The sequence below is a fragment of the Rhinolophus sinicus genome, linkage group LG09, assembly GCF_036562045.2.
Source record: "Rhinolophus sinicus isolate RSC01 linkage group LG09, ASM3656204v1, whole genome shotgun sequence".
NCBI classification, from domain to species: Eukaryota; Metazoa; Chordata; class Mammalia; order Chiroptera; family Rhinolophidae; genus Rhinolophus; species Rhinolophus sinicus.
The window spans coordinates 95655223-95680307 of record NC_133758.1 but is presented as its reverse complement, the minus strand read 5'-3'; the positions used below and the strand labels follow the sequence as shown (position 1 = coordinate 95680307).

The following is a 25085-nucleotide window of genomic DNA, read 5'->3' as shown; positions in this document are numbered from 1 at the left end:
GTGGATGTTTGCTTTTGTGTCTTGACCAGCAGCCATTGAGAATATGTAAGCACCTTGACTGTGAGTCGCTGTTGTTCCAGCACGGTACCCTGAGAGGCCCAGAGACAGTGGCAGTGCCCTGAGAGCCCTGGCTGAAGTCCAGGAAGTCTGGCTGTGCCCAGAGAGAGTGGCGGTGCCCTAAGAAACCCTGGCTGAGTCCAGGAAGTCTGGCTGTGCCCACAGAGAGTGGCAGTGCCCTGAGAGCCCTGGCTGTGTCCAGGAAGACTGGTGGTACCCTAAGAAGCCCAGTAAGTCTGGCTGTCCCCAGAAGGACTGGTGGTGCCCTGAGAAACCCTGGCTGTGTCCAGAGAGCCTGGCTGTGTCTAGGATATTGCATTTACCTCCAGGTTCCTCACACAGGGTCCCTCTCGGAAGATGCTTGTTGCGTAGATTGTGAGGCGAGAGCCTATAGGGGTGGAGTGTGGGGACAGAGCCAGGAGTGCAGTTTCCAGGCTCTCGGCCTCACATAGAAAGATGTTGGCTCAGGTAGTAAATGGCCATCAACTGGGATTGGATGGCCATCAGCTGTGGTTAGTTGGACGTCAGCTGTAACCAGTGAGCCATTGGCCACTAATATAACTGCCGTGGCTACGCTAGCAGAAAATGGGGGCTAGCAAGAAGATGGTGGCTGAGCTAGCAAGCATGGATTGCAGCTAGCATGGCGGAGTGTGGGTTGCAGATTGCAGAGAAGTAGACAGCAGGTTGCAGACAGTGTAGCTCCTGCTTCCTGTGTCTCCAACTCAGTTGCCAGTGAGACTATAGTGTTATGACTCCCTTATCTATGGCTCCGTGGGTGTTCCTTTTTGGCCGCACAACACGTGTGTTCTTGTGCAGGGAGCGGGAGCAGAGACCCCGCAGGGTCCCCCGCACGACAGCCACTCAGGAGCATTTGCTCCCAGCTGACTTCCAGCCTAGAAGGTGGAGGCATGTGTGTGGGAGGGCTTGATATTTGGCAGGATCTTTGCCCTGTTTTCTCACTTACCCACACAGGCTCTAGATGATATAGGTGGTGTTATTGTCACAGATAGTTGAGGACATGAAGACCTGCAGAGAGGAGCCAATCACCAAGGTGATCCAACTTTCAAAACGGCTTGGGGGTCAGAATTTAAGTGGCTCTTTTCAAGACTGACCCACTAGCCTCTTTCTAGGACTTGAATAAGATTAGGCAACTGGTAATCAAGCTGAAGCAGAGTAGAGGGAAGAAACAGAGACGGGTCCCTTTGCCATCCCGAGGACACAATAAGCAGGACTCCAATGGGCTATGGTCAATTGCCCAGAAAGTGGTTAGAACAAGGACAGTCCACATTACATTAACACAATATTTTAATAGACTGTGCTATAAATATCGTTTGTACCTTCCGAATGCCATGTTAACAACAGGTGCTATGCTAGCACAGACGGTGATTTCAATAGACATTAGAAGAAAAAAGTCCATAATTCAGTTTCACTCATTTGTAGAAAACTTAGTTTTTAACATCTTTAAATTCATTTCAAAATATATTAAAAATATTTAATATCAACTAACAATCAGTACAAGTCAATGGCAGGTTTTTATATGGTGAACCTTAAAATTGTAATTTCACTGAATGATTCCATTTATATTGCCTCCTCCTGTCTGCCATAAACAAAACGTTCATTAGAATATGGTCTTTCTCACAATTATTTTTAGCAAAGAAAATGATGAGCCACCATTATTGCTGCTATTTTTGAAAAATTTCTTCCATTCTTTGTTCCCCTTAAGCATTTACAATTATATGTCAAACATTTCCCCATATTTCTACATTTTCCATGTTTCTATATAATTATCTAACTGTTATTTTAATGGCTGCATAGTAGTCCATTATGTTGATTTACAATAATTTACTTAAACACTTCCTTATTGTAGGATGTTTCAGTAGTTTTGAATATGTTGACATTTTAAATGATGTTGAAAAAACCTCCTTGTGCATATAATATTTTTCTTTTTATTGAATCATTTTATTCCAGGGTAAGAAATTAGCAAATCTATTATTTGTCATGAATGATGAGCTTCTATCAGAGATTTTAGAAATGTAGTCCTTTTAAATAACCATAAAAAACTTATAATTGTGTATACATATTGACCCAGCCATTACATTTTCAAGAATTCATCAAAAAGCAATACTTTTGCATGTGTGTTAAGATTAAATAAGAATAAACCTCACACTTTTGTTTACAGTGTGAAGAAAATGGTCACTACCAGCTTAATAATGATTAACTAGGATTAAAAACAAAATTTGTTAGGCTTAATAGCAAAATTAATAAAATTGACTAAAATAAAATCTAAAGGTCATGTAACAGGGATCAATTAAATAAAAAGTAGGAGAACAATGAAATAAAACATCTATATTCTGCTAAAAATGATCTTTTAGGCAAATAATAGTAATAGTAGACAGTAATAGAAGGACAACAGCAACTAATATTTCTGAAGCATTTAGTATGGGTCAGGTATTGTGGTAAGGTCCTGTGTATGGTTTTATTTAACACAACTCTGAAAGGGTTAATTCATTCATTCATTCATTCATTCAGCAAATGTTAAGTGCCTACTGTATATCTGTATTGTACTAGATGCTGAAAATACAATGCTGAGCACCATATGGTGCTACAATCATGCTGGTAAGGACTCTGTGGACAGTATGGCAGATAGACATTAATTCTGTCACTGGAGAGAAAGAAAGGAGACAAGAATCTAGGGTCCCTCTGCTCTCCAGCCATCTCTATTTCTCCTTATTAGCCCCAAGTACTTCCTCTGCTTTCAGGAAAGAGTGAGCAGCTGTAAAGTGTTGGGGAGGGGCCTATTAGCCCTCACAGAGAAAGGTGTTAAAGGCCTGAGGCTCTAGAGATGGTTACCTGAGTTCAAAGTCTGACAGCAACTCGTACTATAGTAGTAGCCTTAGGTAAGTTATCCAACTTCTCCTAACCCCAGTTTCCTCAAGTGAGAAGTAGGATTAATAATAGCTTCTACTTTTGAAATTGTGATAATTAAATTATAATTCATTTGAAGCACAGAATATTGTGCTCCATTAACTTTAGTTATTATTATTGCTAGATCTCTTGCGATTGTTTTTGGAATTGGAAAGTTTTCCTTTTCCTTTTCCTGATGCCAACATCTGTCAGTGTTGACTTCATTATACCTTATTGCCAATTACATTTCTGTTAAAGGCAGAATCAGCACCCGCCCCCCAAAAACTGTATTAAAATTGTGATACTTGATATATACTGATAACAAAAGATGAATACAAGTCACGTTTGACTTCTGCAATTACAAGAGGTGCTCAAAGTGGTTACTATCAGCATAATTTTAATACTTTTTTTATTTCTTAAAATGTGCACACATTTTTTGGCACCCTCTGTGTGTATATATATTATATATAATATATATATACCCCCCTTACCCCCACACACATATACACATATATACACAACTATTTGTTTGACTTCATATATACAGATGTCATATTTTTTCATATACACAGATTTCCTATATACAGATTTTCATTTTAATTTCATATATACATATATACATACGTAATTAAAGAAGTCAAACATGACTTGTATTCATCTTTTGTTATTGCTACATATTGAGTATTACAATTGTAATACAGTTTTTTCCTTTCTTAAAATGTGTGTACATTTTTTTGGCACCCCCAGTATGTAATATATGTATACATACATATATGAAATCAAACAAATAGTTGAAACTGTGGACACTGGATTCCACATAACAGTTTTATGTCTTACCAATGGTAGGAGATGAACAGTTGAAAGATAACAGGCACTGCTGTTTTAAATGATATAAATATCTGGATGTACTGAAAATTTGTGAAATAGAGATAATTCCATTAAGGAGAGCAGCTGTTTCTGGAAGTAGACATTAGGGAGGGAATTCTGTAAACATAAACATTCTGAATTTCAGCGCCATGTGGCAGTTAAGTGAGATGGCAGCTATGCTCTAGGAGCCAGTAATGACTTCTCTTTTGAAAAGAAAAGTGGCACGATCAAATTATTCTCTAGCGGTAAAAGGAGTATGTCACAAGAAATCTGTAAGCATTCTCCATTCCAGAAATCTATGATATTGGTGTTCTAACTTGGGCAATTATTTTAATGATGAGGATATAACTTTCTAAAATTAGTGTTGAATACATTAATGTTGGCCTGCAGTTTGAAATGTGAAGTCATCATGATCCATAACATCATCTGTACTTTTGAAACATTAAGTGGAACAGTTGTTTACTGTCATTCTTGCTGGGATCAGTAATCTGTAAATGCCAACATCAGTTGCAGTGAGAGACAAAGGAGCTGACAAGTACAGAGACCACACTTCCATTCTCAGCTACCAGCAGAAATTTCCAACTTACCCTCTTGTCACCTGTGCTCTGAAGGTAAACACTGTAAGCTGCTATAGCATTCAATTTAGATAAGCATTCCGATAAGAAGGTAGGGATGATGATAAAGATAATGAATTTTCATTGCCTTTAATCCGTCATCTGGGAGAATTTAAAAGGATTTTTTTCATGAGAAAAGAAAAAAATCTATCCAGAACTTTAGTCAATTCTACAATGAGGAGTTATACATAACATCTTTTAAAATGAGATATAATTCACATACAATAAATTCACCCTTTTAAGTGCAATTCAATGGTGTACATACTATTTTTAAATGAGATAATTTTTTCCATTTTTTGACAATTTTATTTTTCAATTACAGTTGACATACAATATTATGTTAGTTTCAGATGTACAACATAGTGATTAGACATTAATATAACTTGCGAAGTGATCTCCCTGATAGATCTAGTACCCATCTGACACCATACATAGTTATTAAATATTACTGACTATATTCCTTATGCTATACCCTACATCACCATGACTACTGTGTAACAACCAGTTTGTACTTCTTAATCCCTTCCCCTTTTTCAGCTCCCCCAAACCTCCTTCCGGTTGGCAACCTTCAAAATGTTCTCTGTATCTATGAGTTTATTTCTATTTTGTTTGTTTATTTTGTTCTTTAGATTCCACATATAAGTGAAATCATGGTAATTGTATTTGACTATCTGACTTACTTTACTCAGCACAATGCCCTCTAGGTCCATCCATGTTGTTACAGATGGCAAGATTTTTTATGGCTGAGTTTCATTGTATATCTGTACCACCTCGTCTTTATCCATTCATTCATTGATGGACACCCAGGCCGCCCTCATATCTTGGCCATTGTAAACAATGCTGCAATGAACATATGGATCCATAGGTCCCTTTGAAGTAGTGTTTTGCGGGTCTTCAGATAAATACCCAGAAGTGGGATTACTGGGTCTTTCTTTGTCTCTTGTTATAGTGTTTGTTTTAAAGTCTATTTTGTCTGGTATAAGTATTGCTACCCTAGCTTCCCCCCCATTTTAGTGAAATATCTTTTCCCATCCCTTTACTTTCAGTTTGTGTGTGTCTTTCAAAATGAAGTGAATGTCTTGTAGGCAGCATTTGTAAGGGTCTTGTTTTCTTATCCATTCTGCCATCCTATGTTTTGACTGGAACATTTAATCCATTTACATTTAAAGTCGTTGTTAAGAGGTATGTAGTTATTGCCATTTTATTATTCCTATTTTTTATCATAATTTTTTTCCTTCCTTTTCTGTTAGAATGCTCTCTAACATTTCTTGTAATGCTGGTTTGTTGGTGATGAACTCCTTCACCTTTTTCTTGTCTGGGAAGCTCTTTATCTGTCCTTCAATTTTAAATGACAGCTTTGCTGGGTAGAGTAATCTTGGTTATAGGTTCTTACTTTTTCATCACTTTGAATATTTCATGCCAATCCCTTCTGGTCTGCAAAGTTTCTGTTGTTGAAAATTCAGCTGACAGTCCTATGGGAACTCCCTTGTAGGTAACTAACTGCTTTCCTCTTGCCGCTTTTAAGATTCTCTCTTCATCTTTAATTTTTGGCATTTTAATTATGATGTTCCTTGGTGTGGGCCTCTTTGGGTTCCTCTTGTTTGGGACTCTCTGCACTTTCTAAGTTTGTATGTCTATTTCCTTCACCAAGTTACAGAAGTTTTCTGTAGATTTCTTCAACTAGATTTTCAATTCCTTGCTCTCTCTCTTCTTCTGGTACCCCTATGATGCAAATGTTGGTACTAAAATGAGATCATTTAAAATGGGTCTGACACACAAGAGCCACTCCATAAATATCAGTTCCCCTTTCCTTTTCCTACATCAATATATTTTGAACTTGAAACAAATGAAATAAAGACACAAGAGATATTTAGAGTGGTTCTGTGCTGCCTTGTCCCCCATGGAGTGCTGAAGCCTTCTCATGAGAGAAGGTTGTGCCCATCTCTTCCCAATTCTGAGTTTACTGATATCACCTTGGTGACTTGAAATGGGCTATGGTGGGGATATTTATACCATGGAAACCAACCAGTTCTACAAGTCAAGGTTGTTTTGTTGTTTGAGAGCTGGTAGTTAAACATTTACCAGAACACCACTTGCTAAAGTTTGTCAATTTCTTCAAGACTAAATTTTATCATTACTGAGGGCCACAGTACATGGCATATCTCTTTGTCATGACCAACAAATTTAACTAAGTTCTCATCAGTTGGAAACAGAGAATCTCAACTGGATAGTATCATATTCTTAACTAACAAGTTACTTTTTGTGTGTTTTATTTTTGGAGGCGGTGGGGTGGGGGTGGATGGTAAAAAACCCATAACATGAAATTTACCATCTTAACCATTTTTAAGTGTACAGTTGCAACAGTGTTAAATATGACTTGTTATTGTTGTCTAGCATGGTCTGTGTGGTAGAGGGTGGGCATGATTATAAAATGTATAAATGGTTTTATTATTTCATCTGTAAGGAGGTGGTTACTTTCTATTTTGATCAGACTCACACACTGACAATTAGTTTTTTGTTGCTTAGTTTCTGGCTGGTCTTTCAGAATTTCTTGCAAGCAATTTCACATCAGGCCAACTCTTAGGGATTTTGGTCTCCAGGGATTCTGGACCTCCTTCCTGAAACATGGCAGTTATGTAATTCAGCCTTAATGATCCCGCAGTCTCTCTGACTCTCAGTCCCAAATTCCAGGTTTCTAGGACAGGACTGGGATTCACTAAATGTTGGTCCAGAAGACAGTCGCACGGTTCCAACACTGGCTCCATGGCAGTCATTTTGAACGAGGTGCTAGTAGAGGCAGAGTTCAGGAGCTGCTTCTTCCTGGAGAGAGATCCTGGAGTGTTAAAGCACCCAGACTAGTAAAATATGCTTTATGTATTAGATTATGATAAACAATGGCTTTAAAAATATTTAATCAAGAGAGTTGGTATTTTAGTTAACAATGTCTAGAATATTACAGTACAAAATAGATAAAATTATCACAAAATTTCTATAATCTTAAGAAGAGAGAAAGAAAGCAGTTAACATAATTCACTTGGGACTATATCTGGTTAAGATTTTAGTTTTATAATTATAAAACTAATTCCTTGGTTTTAAACAAGGATTATACTTTTGGACAGTTTCTGGTGTGATTTAAGTATCAACACATGTACTCTCATATTGCTCAAATGAGAAAGAGGGTTTCAGATATTTTTTAGCCCCACTTAAAGTGGACAAATTGTGACAGAAACAATTAAAGTGAATGATTTCCAGGCACACAACAATTTACAGTGTTGTCTAGTGTCTTCTCAAGACCCATATAGGCATTTCCTCAAAAGACAATCGATTATGGTTTAGGAGACAGAGCCTAGAATTTGGCCCTGAGATTTAGACTGTTAATCACTTCTACTATTTTTACACCACTCAGTAGCTACATGATCTTGAACACATAATTTAACACTTTCTGAGCCTTAATTTCCTGTCTGTAAAACAGAGATAATATCTATTTTACAGGGTTATACCGAAAATTAAGTTACATAATATATATGAGTATCCTTGTGAACTATAATGTTGCTTTCAAAAAAGTGAAGTATTAATACTTTTACTCAGTTTTCAGTTACAATATATTTTCTCCATGTGAAGCCAACAATTTATAGACATCTAATGTCTACTTATTACTTCATCAACCATTTTTTGTTACCCACCATGTGGCAGACACTGTGCTGTACCATTGGAATAACAACATCTATCTAAAATGAACCCTGCCCTCAAATAGCCAAACTCAAAGCTATTGTTATTTAATCTGAGTAGCTATCACCAGTGTTCATATTATAAAGCTATGCCTAAAAAGCGCTAACCCCAAATCTACAAACACCAGGTATTTTGCACATGGTTTTCATATTTAATGAGCTATAGGTTATGCAGTTTTTGCCATGAAATATATAACAAATACCATGTTTCCCTGAAAATAAGTCCTAGACGGACAATCAGCTCTAATGCATCTTTTGGAGCAAAAACTAATATAAGACCCGGTCTTATTTTACTATAATATAAGATTGGGTCTTTAATGTAATGTAATGTAATATAATATAATTATAATATAATATAATATAATTAATTTTTGCTCCAAAAGACGCATTAGAGCTATGTCTCGCTAGGTCTTATTTTCGGGGAAACAGGGTATCCAGCTTGGAGGATGGCCTTTCCTGGAAGGGTACTTCTGGAGGAGAATTCTTTGCAACATTGAATGTAGGTAGCCATATCTTCACTCATGACTATATATCTTCTGTATACCTAATACACTCAGATTTTTAGCTCATCAGAAAACATGTTCATTTCTCTCATCTTGATTTCATTTGCAAAGACTCTATTTCCAGATAAGATCACATTCATGGGTACCAAGGGTTAGGACTTGTTGATATCTGGGGGGACAGCATTCAATCCATAGCATCCTGATTGTTTATATTATTATTATTAACAAGACATTACTATGTCACTTTCAATAATCATTGATATATGGTTCAGGATAATTTAGTTTTGGGTGATCATATTCTCCTTATTGACTATACAGTCAAGGGAGAAGGCAGTGGCTTATAAAACAGCTCAGAAAGTAATAACCTTAATTAAACTCAGTAAGCTGAGAGGACAAGCGGGATATATTTTCTGTTCCAAGGACCAAGAACGTATCTTGAGCCCTCTGCAGTACTGCATTTCACTCAAGAGTATGAATTCACTGATTTCTTAAGAATATTTGGAGGCGACCAAAGCAAAAATAAACAAGTGGAACTACATCAAACTAAAAAGCTTTCTGAACAGCAAAGGAAACCATCAACACAATAAAAAGGCAATTTAGGAAATGGGAGAAAATATTTGCAAACCACACATCTGATAAGGGATTAATATCCAAAGCATATAAGGAACTTATACAACTCAATAGCAAAAAAACAACCCAATTCAAAAATGGGAATGGGCCCAAATAGACATTTTTCAAAAGAATATATTCAAATGGACAACAGGTCTAGGTAAAGATACTAAACACTACTAATCATCAAGGAAATTCAAATCAAAACCACAATGAGCGATTACCTCACACCTGTTAGGATGTCTATTATCAAAAAGACAAGAGATAGGAAATTCTGGCAAGGATGTGGAGAAAAACAAACCTTTGCACACTGCTGGTGGGAATGTAAACTAGTATAGCCACTATGGAAAACAGTATGGAAGTTCCTCAAAAAATTAAAAATAGATCTACCACATAATCCAGCAATCCCACTTTGATGTATATATCCAAAGGAAACAAAATCATTATCTTGAAGATATATCTGTATCCCTATGTTGATAGCAGCATTTTTCGCTATAGTCAGGGTAAGTAAACAATCTAAGTGTCTGTGGGTGGATGAATGAATCAAGAAAATGTGGTATATATCTACAATAGAATATTATTTAGTCTTAAAAAAGAAGGAAATGCTGACATTTGCAATAACATGAATGAAACTGGAAGGCCTCATGCTAAGTGAAAGCAGCAATGCAGATAAAGATAAATACTGCATGGTATCGCTTATGCGTGGAATTCTTAAAAAAAAAAAAAAAAAAAGTTGAACTCATAGTAACAGACTAGAAAGGTGGTTACCAGGGACTGGGAAGATAGGGAGCAGGGGGATAGGAAGAGATTGGTGAAGGGTATAAACTTTCAGTTATGAGATGAATAAGGTCTGAGAATCTAACATCGTGTACATCAATACAGTGTTATCTATACTTGATAACACTGTACTGTATAATTGAAATTTGCTAAAAGAGTAGAACTTAAATGTTCTCTCTCTCTCATACACACACACACACACACACACACACACACACACACACACGAATTATTTGGGAGGGATGTAAATACCCTTGTTGTGACTCACTGTTACAAGGCACATTCTGAAACTATTTCATAACATGGTCTCTGAATTTTGACATAACAAGTGCCAACACCAGTAGGCTGCTTACTGCCAAGAGTGGCATTTGGTATCATGGAGGATGAATAACAAGTTACCACAGAAACAGCCACAGCAGCAGCTTCCCCTGTTAGGGTGACAGGAACCTTTGCATCTTGTCGCTCTTCTCAGACCGTGTGGCACTCTGCCTCTGGTAGCTCTGCTGGGTGAGCATGAGGCCTGTGACATCTGGCTTCCAGTGCTTCGCTGTGATCCTCTCCTCTTTTCTCTCTGCTTTTTCTCCACCAAAAGTTGCAATGAAAATGTCTATCGAGGGGGAAAATGACATAAATCATTGCAAATGAAAATAAATCATTTAATGGATAAGAGAAGCTGATCTGGAAACTAAGGGATAATTGGATAAAATGAAATTTTACACTCATGAAAAAATAAAACTTTGTGTTTTTGTTTTATGTTCTTTGGGGGTGGGATATGACAGTGTTCCTTATATTTGATAAAAATAAAAATTATTTTGTAAAAGCTGAATAAGAGGTATAAAGGAAGAACTTTTAAATCTGGAATCTCCTAAGAAAGATATAATGAATTGTACTGAGCCTTGAATAGGGAGCTGAATAGAAATTATTATTATTATATCATTATCTTCTCATGGCATCTAGTGGTCATAAATAGTGACAAAAAAATGAAAGAACTTGAAACTTTAATTGTGTCCGAAGGTTGTTGGTAAAAATAAGAACATCTTTTCATTTGACAAGAGAATATGTGTATTCTAGACTAGGGGTTGATGATATGAACTGAGAACTTTGGATTCAAATTTACTATGAATTTTTTTAATCAAGAAAAAAGTTATTTCCAACAGAAATAACTGGCTCGTGGTACATGAATAATTAACTTGAGCCCAATTTTAATATCTTAAGTGTAAATGAATGCAAACCATATGGACCACATCTTCCTTCAAATATCCAAGTGGAAAAAAAAAAAGGAGAATATGTGCTTGACCAAATGATTGAGTGTATTTCAAATTACTAACACCCACTCACACACTCTGGCTTATTTAGCCATTCCAAATGGATTTCATGGTGCTATTTGTAGAATTTGTTTTTTGTCACTTTTTATACTATAAAAAATTGTCTTTATTTTAGAAGCACTACAAACATCATTTTATGATATTTAAATAAATTCAAACATCTCCTTGCCTTCCATTCTTTTCAATGTGATGCTAAAACTAAAGGAATGGAAATAACGTATTCAAAATATAAGGGGATTTCTATCATTTTTTCGTCTTCTTCAAAGTCCACTCATCTTAGATAAATATATTTTCAGTCCTGTGGTGATAATTCCACTCCAGTTTCAGATACTTCTTTCAGGTTACATCTGTGCCTGGAACCATACTTTTGCTTCATGTCTTTCTTTGGTCTTCCAGCTTGAGAAGCATTCTCTATTACTAAAACACTTCCTAAAATATTACTTCCACCAATAAAGTTATTTTTAAGCTATTTAGAAAAGAGATGACATTTTTATGAGCAGTATCCAAAAAATTCGACTGTATAAGTTTGATTTGCCAGGGAAACTCATGGTTCGTTCCTTAGATTCAACACTACTCATCCTAGTCTTGGAAACTATTAAGCAATCTAAGAAAGGGTATCACCTTTCTAGTTTAAGCATCATCTGAATGCACTCCCAGCCCCTGACAATGACAGGTTTGGGTAGAGAGCAGCATTTTGGCCAAAGACACAGTAGAGATGTAGATCTAGAACCTAAGGGTGACAGGAGTGCCGCATCTTTTGAATGCTTAGTTATGGAGGAACAGAAAGTCCTTTTCTGAAAGTGGTTGAGAGAGCTTAATCGTATAAGTGCTTGCTACTAAGACCAAAAGCCAAACAGCAATTTCTGACATAGTCCACTTAGGTCAATGTGCAATAGTTTGGCCATATTGTCTCTTTAGAACACACATATTCAAAAACTAAAATGGACAAATTTCCTTCATTTGATATAAATATTAAGTCCTAAGGGGAGGCAAATATATTCCTATGTTCAAGTGGTAGGGGTTTTTGCTTTAGGAATCATTAATCCAATACCCATTTCTCATAGTACCATAGGAAATCAACTCTAGTCAAGACCTACCAGACAATTTTTTTCTACTTCTTTCTTCTAAAATAAGAATTTAAATGATCCAAATTCTTTACAACATAAAAAAGCATAAAGAATAAATAAGGGTCCTTTCATAATAGTTGGTTTATTTCTGATTAGATGCCATTCTAAGTCTTACTTTGCAGAATCTTATATAACCTTAGATAATAAATTTATGATTCACATAGAAATATCTGTTAACTTTTTCCTTAAAGATGTCCAGAAAAGAATTTTATTCAGCTGACAAGAATGAAGGTGGCAGTTGAAAAACAAAAGGTAATGGCATTATTTAGTTTGTCAAGTTTATTACTGATTATTCTTCATGTATTTGTAGTTGATAAATATTCTGATCTTAAAACTGAATAAGTTTTCAAGTGCTATTTTCAAATATTGATTCTACCAACTACCCGATGAATGATCTATGTCTAGTCACCCAGTCTAGCCTTGCAAACATTTTTTTCAAAATTTTTACTTTCATAGAACATAGTTTCCTGAGGTAAAAAATATGGATAAGAATAAAAATATTTACTTCATGGTATTGTTGTGAGAAGCAAACAGAGAATGTTTATAAAAGAGTATGGTTAATTTTTAAAAAACAGCAATAATGGTTGTGTTAAAAAAAATTGAACTGAGCAAATTTTAAGGATCTTACTGGCTTTATTCAGGGATTCATAAATCAGGCAGCATCCGCTCTAGAAGCTAGAAAGGAGCTCCAAAGAGCTATATAAGGCAAAAGATTTTATAGGCAGAAGGGAACATGAACAAGGAACTTATACCAGGCAAAAGCAAAAACAAAACAAAGCAAAAAACAACAACAACAAAAAAACAGATTGTTATTGCAAGGTTACTTTCCTTATAAGGAATGGCAGGACTCTATCAGGCAGATTATCTAGTTTATACTAATTTCCTGATTAACTGGTTTAAGATTCTATTTCTAGGAAAGCCAACACTGTAATTAACTCAGTTTGGTGATATGGGGCTTAGCATTACTTACTCTATTTTGGGCCTGTTTAGTTATTACTATTAACAAAGGAGTTAGGTTAGTAATTATTTCAATGTGATTAATAAATTTCTGCACTATTTATGATACTTACTAGAGGAGCTAATAAATACTTTTTATACATAAATTTAGTAAGAACTTTTCAAATACAATTTCTAACAAAAATAGTACTATTTGTCTCATAAAAATGTGCATTAGTGATCAGATAAACATTTTTCTTTTTATTCATCGTCACATCACTTGTAAACTCAAAACCTTAAAACCTTAAGGAGTCTGAGCTTTGGCTGAAAGTCAGATTTATTTTCATCTTGGACACAACTAAGAACCTGCTTCAGGGCAATCAGATAGTAGAGGTAGTTACTCAAAGAGCACCCACTAGAGGGAGAGATTGCAGAGGAACTGAGAGTGCAGGTAAGAGAGGAAATGGGCCATCACAGAGGAATAGGAAGAGAGAGGCCCCCTTCTCGCCTCCCTGCAGGATGCCTCAAGTGTTCCCAACCAGTGAGGCAGTTTTAGGTCAATATCTAGTATCTTGACATTTGGGCCATATTCCCTTGATTAGGAAGAAGTCCAGGCTGTTTCCCCTGGACCTCCCTCCCTTGGCATCTGGTGTGTGCGCATGGGAGGTTTGGGGGGGCAGAGGCCATTTCTAGGTCCTTATGGCTAGTCCACGCTGCCTGGGCTCCCCACTGCTCTCAGCCTCCTCTGTGTAAATCAGCCTCCCCTTCTCTACACGCTGCCCTGATGCTGCTGCTGAGCTCTCAGAGCCACCAACCCTCAGGGCTCCTCTCTGTCTACGGAGAATGGAGAGAAACTCTGTTCCCATCTCATGACCAGCTTTCTCCAAGAAGAAACCTATCGTAGGACTGGAGACCCTCAGCTGCACAGTCCTCCCCAAGCCAGGGAGAACAAGAACGCAGGGCAGGGAAGGAGGGAAGGCTGGTTATGTGGGGTGGTCAGGTTGTTTCCCCTGCGCCTAGCTCTATGCTTTATCTGATTTACAAGTCTACTCCGAAAAACTTCATCTCTCCATCTTCATGGTCAGATTTTTTGTTTGTTTGTTTCATTTTGGTTTTTGTTCTTTTCCTGAGGCTCTCTGTTGTCTCTTTCTTCTGTTGCACCCTGTCAGCCAGACAGGTCCAGAGATGTCAGACTTATTAATAATGACCATCACGACCGCAAAGTGAGCTTAACTGGTTTAACCCAAAATTAGGGCATCTGTGAATACTTCCCTTGAAGAAGTTGCATTTAAAATAAGGTAAATATTTTAATAGCTGATTAAATTGTTAATGGTCTATTTACTAATACAATAATTTATTATACTATTAATGGTTTAGTGATGGATGTTAATTAAACTTACGGTGGTAATCATTTCACAATATAATACATATGTCAAATCATTATGCTATACACCTTAAACCAGTACAATCTTATATGTCAATTATATCTCAATAAAACTGGAAAAAAATAAAGCAAGGCAATTATTCCTACCCTCAAAGCTATTTATTCTTAAAAAATACTTGTAATACAATGCGCAGTAAACACATTAGATAAAGTTTCTATGAACCACTCCCAAATATTTTGCCCTTGGAAGAAGATACAATGTGCATCTGTCTTATATTTAAGAAAAAACAGTAGTAGTTTTTTGAAGATGTTCTTAAATAACATTTATGCAAAAGAGACATAAAAAGAACTCTGACACTGTTTCTCCTTACCATATATGTATATATATATTTTTTTCCTTTTTTCTTTTTTTTGCTTATTATAGGTCTGTAGAGGTAATCTGCCTAATGAGAAAAACCTGAATTTTTGTTTGGTAACTGTGGGCATATTTATGATGTGTTTGCAAAGGCATTTGTTAAAAAGTTACGTTGGAATTATTTATTTTAACCATTTCTCCGAGGATAGATTTGAGCAAAGAACTGTGACTGTCCTTTTCTACTCCAAAGATAGAAAATTACTGATATTGAACGTAAAATTTTAAGTCAATAGATACACTATTGCCATGACTCTTTGTCCACACAAATAAATTACATTTGAAAGTAATAGATTATTTTAATCCTCATTTTAATAGCCACATTAATTGATTACCAAAATCTCATCCTATCTTTTATTCATTTCTTAAAACTACTTCTTAAGCAACTACTGTGTGCAAGGTGCTGAGGATATAACTCTGAAGAACTTGGCCTTGGCTGCAAAGGGACAGCCTGGTAAAAAGGACATTTTGATGCTATGCTGTATATTCTCTATGGGGGTCAACACAAGATGCTGTGAAATCACATGGAAGAGGCCTAAAGCCATCTGGGCAGGTGGTGGACTGGGGCAGGGAAGTCCTACTGGAGAAGGTAATTTCCAACAGATGAGTGGGAGTTACCAGGCTAACTAAGGCATATATAAGAGGTCAGGGTGTTTCAGTCAGAGAAAACAGTGTAGAGGGGGATGTGGTGGGTTTCATTGGGAGAGCTGCACTTATAATGGTGTTTAAAGCTGAGTGGTTGGACAAAAGGGAGGCCAGAAGAGAGGAATGGGAATGGTAAGAGGTGAGGCTGAGTTATAAATAGAAGCTTAATCCTGAAAAGTCTTTAGAAGATATGCCAAGGAATAGGGAATTTGAACTACTGTGTGTGTAGGAAGGGGTCACCACAGAGTGTGAAGCCCAGAAGAGACAAACTAATATTTTTTATTTAGAAAAAATGACTCTGATTTTCAATGTAGACAATGGAAATTTTGTCGATGAGTATTAGCTACCACAAGATAGCTAAAATATATTCAACTAAGCCTGAATTTTCCTTAGATTACATTGTTAAATATTTAGACTATAGATCAGTTATTCTTAACATAAGTAACAATCAATTGTTTTAAGAAACAAAATAATTTGGATTACTTATTTGAAAAACAAGTCTTTCACTCTTTTCCCATTGACTAGGAAATGTATCCGTTTTGGACAGGGAAACTATTGGATGGACATATTTTTATTAAGACATTTAAGCACATTTTTTCTTTTGTGTTTCTCCTTTTGGCTATTCAGTCATGGTAATTTAGTCTTTATCAATTAAGACTCAGTTTGTCTGCCTTTAAAATAAATATAGTAACAGATATTAAGCAAGATATTGTGAACAAGGCTCCATGAGCCTCTGTGAGACATATGACATCTGACGTGGTCTCATGCCATAAGTCTCTCACCTTATAATTGGAGAAATAAAAGACATAGACAAGGGGGGAAAATCCATAATAATACAGGATAATATGTGATAAATGTTAAGTTACTAGAACTGAAATTAAGGATGTTTAAAGTTTAGGGAATGCAGAGAACACTTTGAACATGATGCAGGAGAAACTAGGTTCTTTAGCTTATATTCAACAAGTATTTATTGAGAAACTTTTCTAATCTTGGCATTCAGCTAGATAATGTCCCTGTTTTAATGGAGCTTACTTTCTTTAAGGGAGGTAGACATAGTCAAAATTAAAAAAAATGAAAAAAAAAAAAAAAACTTTAGATAATAACAAGTTTCATTAAGAATATGAAACAGGGCAAGGTGGACTAACTGAGGGACCTGGCTACTATTTCACCAGGGAGGCCTCTCTCAGGAGAAGACATTTAAGCTCAGACTGGATGTCAAGGGGTCAGCCAAGATGTGAGGAGAGAGAATTCCAAGCAGAAGAACAAGTTAGCCTAAGACAGGAATAAATTTAAGGTATTCAAAGTTCAGAAAGAAGGTAGTGTGGCTGGAGGGATTGCAATAACCAAGGAGAGACCGATAGGAAAGAAGGCTAAATGATGTAGATCATGACGGATGATGGAAGTCAAGGGGGAAAGGTTTGTATTTTGTTTCAAATGAGATGGAAAGCTATTGCAGGAATTAAGGAGGGGGGGGAAATAATGTGTAGATCTATTAAAAAGACAATTTGTCTGGTGAGTGGGGAAAGAGAAGGAAAATCAACTGTGCCGGTGCTATTGCAAGTACAAGGAAGTCAAAGCAATACCATTGGTCGCGGCAATGTGGAAATCATTGTGGCTTTGACAAGAGCCACTTCTGTGGAGTGGTGGCATGGGAACTCCCAACAGGAGTTGCTTGAGGAGAAAATACAAGATGAGGAAGTGAAATCCGTGAAACACATCTTTGTGAAAAAAATTCTGCCAGGACAGTAGGATCACGTTCAACTTGAAATCTTTGCACCATGTAGCACACCCCCAAAATAACATGTTGTAAAGCAATACGTTTTAAAAGTTAGAAGGAACTTTAGCGATGATCTAGCCCAACGCTTCCACTTTACAAATGGCTGAAATGAGGTCTGAGGAATTTAACTAGTGGCAGCACCAGAGCGAGATGCCTCACTTACAGTTTACCATTCTTTCTACTACCCCACACTGCTCCTAATAACTAGCATTTATTGAATGCTTACTAGGTGCCAGGTACTATTCCAAGAGCTTGTCCTCTATTCACTAATTTAATCCATTATAAAACTATGAAGAAAGTTCTATTTAAATCTCCATTTTACAGCTAAGAAAACTAAGGCACAGAATACTGAAGCATTTTGTTCAAGGTCATACATCTAGTAAGTTCTTCAGAGCCAGAATTCAAAACCCAGGTAATGAGATTCAGGAGGCCACACTCCTAACCACTGTGCTATTCTATTATTCCATTGAGTTCCAATCCTCAAGGTTTTATTTAGAATTAATATCTACATAATTTACTGTATTAAATTTCTGAGGTATCATTACATGTCTTCCCATTTAAGTTCTACTTGAGTATTAATTTTAATTTTTTTTTATGCATATGGTAGTAAAAGTAAATAACTACCATACTGGCATGAAATCATTGCTCACTGAAACAAGCTTCCTGGGAAATTGGTTTGTCATTTGCACAAACCAATTTGACTGACCACCGTAAGAAACCTGTTTGTGAAGGTGATAATGTAGTAAGAAATCTTTACTCATGTGACATTACTCATGTGAGTGCTTGTTTGTCTCTGAACTTCACCTTTATCACATTACTCATTCAATTGCCTCTTCCCAACATTTATATTGTAAAAGGAATAAGACACTTTGGGAGGATGCTTCAGAGCATCTATCACATGAGGATTAAGCAGTAGGGATTCAACATTTCTGCTAAGAATAAAAATAAAGAAAAGGGATTTTTCTAGTTTTTCAACCTCTTAAATAAAAACAGGGACATTTCAGGAAACAATATTACTACTCTGGTGTCCCTTGCTTTTTAAAGATCTGAACTTCAAGATCCAGCTCGATTTTCATTGAAATTTCCCATGTTCCCCTCCACAGCTGTGGTCTCAAAATACCATTTCTGCATTTATTTTAGCCTCGGGAATAATTGGTTGGAGAAACCACAGAGTCAATCAGACTCAAAATGCCCCAAATCCTTCCTGCTTTGGAGTTTTCCATCTATAGATCAAAAGATTTTATGCCCGTCAGCAGTTTTTTTCTTTTTTTAATGCATTTGCTCCTCGTATGCACAACTTCCATTTAAAGACTCTCCTTGGCTGACTTCTCTGATGAAGTTGTCTGCTTGCCAGGAGAGCAACATTAATGCAAAAGTTACGAAGGAAACTTCAGGTTCTCTTTGACATTGACCTGATAGTTCAGATAATGTCCAAGTTCACTTCTGGAGAAACAATCATTCTTTGTGCCAGGGACAAAGGAATTGGTTTTCAGTGTGTGCAAACTATGAAGATAACAGAGACCAATGCAAATCGCTTAAATGAAAAGGTCATTTAAGAAGAGAATTAGAGATACACTAGACACAATTACTGTAATCTATCAAAATAATGTCATGTCATTTAGAGTGGATTTAAGAGTCGTTTTAGTTTAAGCTTGCATATGTGCAGTGGAGTTGAAAAAACTTGGAAATGGTTTTCTTCTTATCTTTTTTTTAAAACTCTGAGTTTATTTGAATAGTCTCAATTCCTTCTTTTAATGACAGGAAAAACAATACACATAACAATAGATTTGGAAAGGAAAAACTGAAATTCCCAAGAGTGATAATCTTTTGGAAAAAGTTAATATTCATGAATTATGGGAAGCTGATGGGAGCCAACACATAACTTTCTTTGCTACAAGTGTTCAACTCTTTGCCTACAGCCAAACCAAGCCTTATAATAAAATCATGATTACTTTTAAAAGGAGGGAGGGCAGCAAATACATATTATTGAGCCTTTATAACCTCAACAATAATAAACTTATGGTTTATATTTGCATACCTTAAGCTCATGCTAAGTCTTCATGTAAAACTTCCATCTATTTTTTGAAAGCAGCTTTTTCTTTGTTTCATCAAATCAGAGTATATCTATACTAAAAAAAAAAAAATGGTTAAATGAAGTTTGGCCTACATATGAGTATCCTTCTTGCATTTCTGTATTTGTCCTAGGTCAGTAATAACACCAAGGTTCAGATTCAATATTTGGTTGATAATGCATGAACTCGCTAATTTACTTATTGAGTGTTCATTCTGTACCGCATAGTATTTACAACTATACACAATGTAAAAATACATCTCTGCTTTTCTCAAGAGTTCCCATTCTAAGAGTGCTAGGTTAAGGAGATCTAGTTCAGCCTTTTGTCCAATTTTATGTTTCCTTCCTTCCCTTAGGAGGAGATTTATAGTTTCTGGAAGGATGGGCACTTTGTGGGGGATTTTTATGAAGAAGCAGGGAATAAAGACGTGATCAGTTGGGAGAGCAGGGCTTGGCTTGGCAGTGTGGCACTTCAGGACATGGTAAGAGAGAGGGTCCCTCTCAATTGTATATGTAGTTCTTTCAGGAAAAGATACATAGCATTGTATTTGTTTTTCATCTTGTTCTGACATAGCAAAGAAAACCAACTAATGCATTCACAGGACTGCTTTTACTACACGCAGAGTTCTCACAGAAGTACATTTCTTGTTTGTTCAATGGATTTGTAAGCCTGTAAAAGGGCAAGAAGTTCAAGACTACAAATAAAAGCTCAAAATCATACGGGTTGATCTCAGCAACAGGCCAGAAAGAGATGTAGAATGTAGAATGTCAGATGAGCATGACCCCAAACTAATTGATGATCACCCAAAAACATGTGTATATATTTTGAGTAATTATTGGAGCGATCGATAGAAAACATATATATTTAATTAGCCATGTGGTTTGTTTTACTAGAATTGAAACTGCATGTTTCTCCCACTGTTTCAGGCTTTTAGGACTTCACAAGTTATAGCTACATACACACTTATATTTAATTCATTTTGATTATTCAGAAAAGTGAGCATAATTAGCATAATATTCAAATCATATTTAGCCAAGTTGTTTGAAAAACTAATTGAAATATAACATGGGTATTCCCATTATATAAGTAGTGGGAAGTCTGGAAGCTCTATTGGTTTCTAGTATATGAAGTACACCGTTTCCATTCCTTTACATATTATAGGTAGTAAGTTAGAAGTAGATGATTTCAAGAATGGTGGCAAGTTCAAGCTTAGTAGTCACATTCTATAAAGTTGACTTTTCAATTTAATCAAAACTCTCGGAAGTCTCTGATGTAATGTATACCCTTGTCCCATGCCCAACAGAAGCAGCCATGGTCACAACCACTATTTAATGCAAGTTATCTCCTGAAGCCGGATAATGAAGAATTTTTCTATTCATGAAATATTAGTCCTGTCTACTCCAAAATTCTCCTTAGAAATGTGAGGAAGAAAAGTTGCAGTTCTTTCTGAACCTAGTCATCAGCCTCGTCCCTAATAAAATGCTAGTAGGTACCCCTTCCCTATGTCAGGGCTCTATGTAGGTCTCTGGCAACATACTCATCATAGGTCAGCTTCGTCTGGATTACAGAAGCAGAGATGCTGTTTTGGTATAATTACGTAGGTGGTCCTTCATATCAATTGTGTGATTCCTGTTCTTGATATTTTATCCCTTTTCTCCTGTAGAAAAGTTACCAATCACAATATACGATCGTCCTGACCTTTTCAGGAGTTACTATGAAATGATGTTTCTCAGACAAGAAAACCGAAATATCACAACACTCAGATTTTATTAGTCGCTTTATATAGCAAAATAATTGATACCTTCTGTATCGAAATGAATAATGCTTAATCAGGCTTTTCTTTTTTCAGGGTGCAGGTGACGTTTTATAATTCAAAACAACAATGAGGCTCATGAGAATTTGACCAAGAACTCACTGTTGACTGTAGAACAAGTTATTTGGATTGCTCTGTCTTTGATTGGGCAAAAACGCATGGTGACTTTTTTTCTAGCTTCTTCACCAACTGTAATTAAACACAGAATTTTGGCATTAATCTTTTCACAAAGGCCATGAATAATCTTTGAAGGAGTGATGATTATTTCTTTGTGTTAAGTCTCTGCCCTAAGGCTATCAAAATTTCATAGTTGAGTTTCTCCACATTCTTTAAAGCTTTCTCTTTCAACTTTGGCTAAAAGCAACATGACAGGGCAAGATTCATTATCTGGGTCTATGAGTTAATCTGCATTCAAACACATGGTGGTTATAGCACTTAAACCTGTTAATCAAAGCACATGGCTTTTGGAGAAAGTATCTTTGAAAGTTGTGTCTATAAGAAGGGTAGAATAGACGGACTTTATCAGAGCGTTTGGACCACACAGCTATCCATCCACATAGAATGTTGGGAGTAGGATTCGCTGCCCCCCACAGAGCAGCTGAGTTTATGAAATGGGTAAAAAGAGACCAAAAAATCAGAAAATAGTATTAGTTATCCGTTTTTATTATTCTGGGATTCTATTTCTAGATTACCAAAGGATCAAAAGCGTTTTCACCTCTTCCTGTATTGATATCTAGAACTTATTTCCCCACTAGTGTGACAGGACTTATGTGATGAAGATTCAGCCTTCTATATCCAGCTTTTAGCTAAGCTTATTCTTTGTGTAAACTGACTATCTTCCCATTTCATCCTCTTGAAATGGAAACCAGACAAAACCTCTCTCTCCTGATCTTAATAACTTTGTCTTTGCATGGCAATAAACCTTCACAATTATTGCTCTTGTCACATTTTTGTTTTCTGTTTCCCACCTTCCCTTAACCACTCCTCAATTCCTTTCTTCTTTTGTCTTGCTGCCTTCTTCCTCATCTCTCCTATCTACGTGCCCTGCCGCCATAGTTCCAAATGCTCTTTAGAAGGCTCCATAACTCTTTATGCCTATACTGGTCTTCATTGGTTGGCACAGGGACTTGCTGCTTTCCCAGAGACTTCTCAACATAAAGAAGTGTATGATAGAAGAGAAAGGGAAATATAGTCAAGCAACTTAGGGATGGGAAAGGTTTAGGAAAAAAAATAAGATAACCTTATCGAGACAGAGCTAATGGGAGCTAAAGATTGTTTTACAGTACACATTGACTTACAGTGCCTGAAAGCAAAAAACAGCCAATCAGTCCCCAAAATGGTGATATGCGGGAAAATTACACAGGCTATTTTCATAATGTCGTTATGAGAGACAATGTGAATGGGAAGACAAAAGGTAAAACCAGATCCAGTCTTAAAATGGCTCAATCATACATGAAGATAAATGGGTTAAAGCCCGAGAAGAATAAATTCTCCACAAGTGTCCACTGCATTTTCACATCACTAGTTTGGACAATTGTTTCAGTGCCTAATTAATATGGTTTTTGAATGGATTTCTGTCCATGTTGTTGACCTGACCATGTGTATTATTCTCATTCATTATCTTTGCTGTTTATTCTGTTATGTGCCAGGTGCTTGGAACATACAAGATGCTTCTAAAATTAATTGAATACCTCCCTGTATGAGGCCCATATCAGATGTTTTATATTTGTTAGTGTAATTAGTCCTCACAACTATCCTGAGAGGTGAGTTGGATTATCCCAATTTTACAGAGGATAAAACTGAGTTTCAGGGTGGTTAAACAGCAAGGTCACCTGCTGATACATACTGAAGCATGGACTTCAGTTCAGGCCTATCTGACTCCATTGACTTGGTGTTTCACCTATTCTTTGTATTTATAGCTCTAAGTCCATTATCAAAAACCATGGTGTTCTGTCAAGACATTTGGGGTTTTAAACACCAATTCCAGGAAGGCTCAGGGATATATGACATAAAAGGATGGGAGTTGTAATTTTTAATTTTCAGGTCAAATGATGTAACAGGATCAACAGATCATGGAATCTTTACTCACTTAACTTAAGCTGATCCTTTTAAACAAGATGACATGGCTAATTAGGATCCTGCCTTCTGGAACAAGGTAGAGAACAGTGAAGGTTACAGTTACTTAGCTATTTAAGGATAAGTGTCTTACATTGATTTACTTGACAAAGTTAGGAGAGACCTAGTATATAAAGTACGATGTGGTAGACAGTGGTGATGCAAAGTAAATAAGAAATAATCTCCGACTTCAGTGTCTTTTTAGTCTCAGGGAAGGAGTAAACATGCAAATAAGTGCACGTAAATTTCCCCCAATTTAAGAAACCATTGATTTTAAGATGCCCCCCAGGAAAAAATCTGTACAATAAACTATGTCATGCCATCAATGATAGGATTTGAATGCACATATTAGAATCAGTTAAATAGAGTAAGTGCCATGCTACATGTAAATACATTTGCAATGATGGTGTTAGGGCTGGGATGGGGATGGAGAAAGAGGAGAGTCAGGAAAATCTTTCCAAATTGACCTTTGAATTGAATCTGAAGGTGGAGTAGGTGGTAGCATGGAGAAAAGATGTGAAAAAAGGCTATTCCGTGAACAAAATGGAATGAGTGAAAAAGGTGTGCCTGTCTTGTTGGAACACAGCCTGGTGTGCCCTGGGATAAGTACACAGGGCAGCTGGACCATTGTGGGAGGATTGGGCAAAGGGGCATTGAGGCAGTATGGTGGTTAGCAGTATGACTCCAGAAGTTCAGGCCAGACTAAGGGGTCTTGAAAACACACTAAAGACTCTGCTTCAACCTAGTGTGGGCAATAGGAAGCCACTGAAGAAATTCAAGCAGGAAGTCAAGTCTGTCTTGACATTTTTTCCTTCATTTCAGGCACTTTCTTCCATCCCTTCCAATGAAGGGCTTCACAGATAGCTGCCTTTACATCAAACCATTGCCACCTCAAACTTCATGCAACTTGTTTTCTCTGCTGCACTTCTATAGTCATGAAGATATGATTATCATAATTTTTGACTCAAAGATTTGCTATAAGATTCTAATAGTTTACTCCTTGGAGTTTTATCTTATTTACCTTTGCTCAGATCTTTATTCTTTGAAATCTTACTCCTTTCAAAGGCCCATATCAATGGTCACTTCTCCTAGGCACTGTTTCCTGATCTTCCTCAAATGTACAACAGCTCTCCAACATTATTTGAATCCCATTTTACTTTTTAAGTCTCTCTTTATTGACCTTCTCTTGATTTATGTTACATTATGTGGCAAATTTTCTCTATTAGACTGAGCTGTTTGAGTGTAGGGCTAGGGTCTTAATGTCTTATTAAGTCTATATTAGTATGTGTTCTGAGCTCAGTCTAATGGAGGTGGCATAACGAATAATATGACAAAATTCTGCTTCACGTAAACCCTGCCCTGCCTCTGAGGAGCAATAGGAGGAATAACATGCCCTCTTTCTTGGATCACCTTGCCCTGG

At 36.5% G+C, this 25085-nt stretch overlaps 1 protein-coding gene and 1 long non-coding RNA gene across 3 annotated transcripts in view; one reads left to right on the top strand and one right to left on the bottom strand.

Moving 5' to 3' along the window:
• LOC141573207 (uncharacterized) overlaps positions 1-25085 on the top strand; it is a 247530-nt gene that overhangs the window by 216563 nt on the left and 5882 nt on the right. The gene's annotated exons all lie outside the window — the stretch shown is intronic.
• AHR (aryl hydrocarbon receptor) overlaps positions 1345-25085 on the bottom strand; it is a 150738-nt gene continuing 126997 nt past the window's right edge. Inside the window, exons 11-12 of one of the 2 annotated variants that reach the window (XM_074340806.1) lie at positions 10459-10666; positions 1345-7262 (exon numbers count right to left, since the gene is read on the bottom strand). In XM_074340806.1, coding sequence (XP_074196907.1) covers positions 7246-7262; positions 10459-10666 — 225 coding nt within the window. In that variant the 3' untranslated portion in view covers positions 1345-7245. Of the gene's footprint in view, positions 7263-10393; positions 10667-25085 lie in introns of those variants that run through there. The other variant, XM_074340805.1, reaches the window with a different exon arrangement.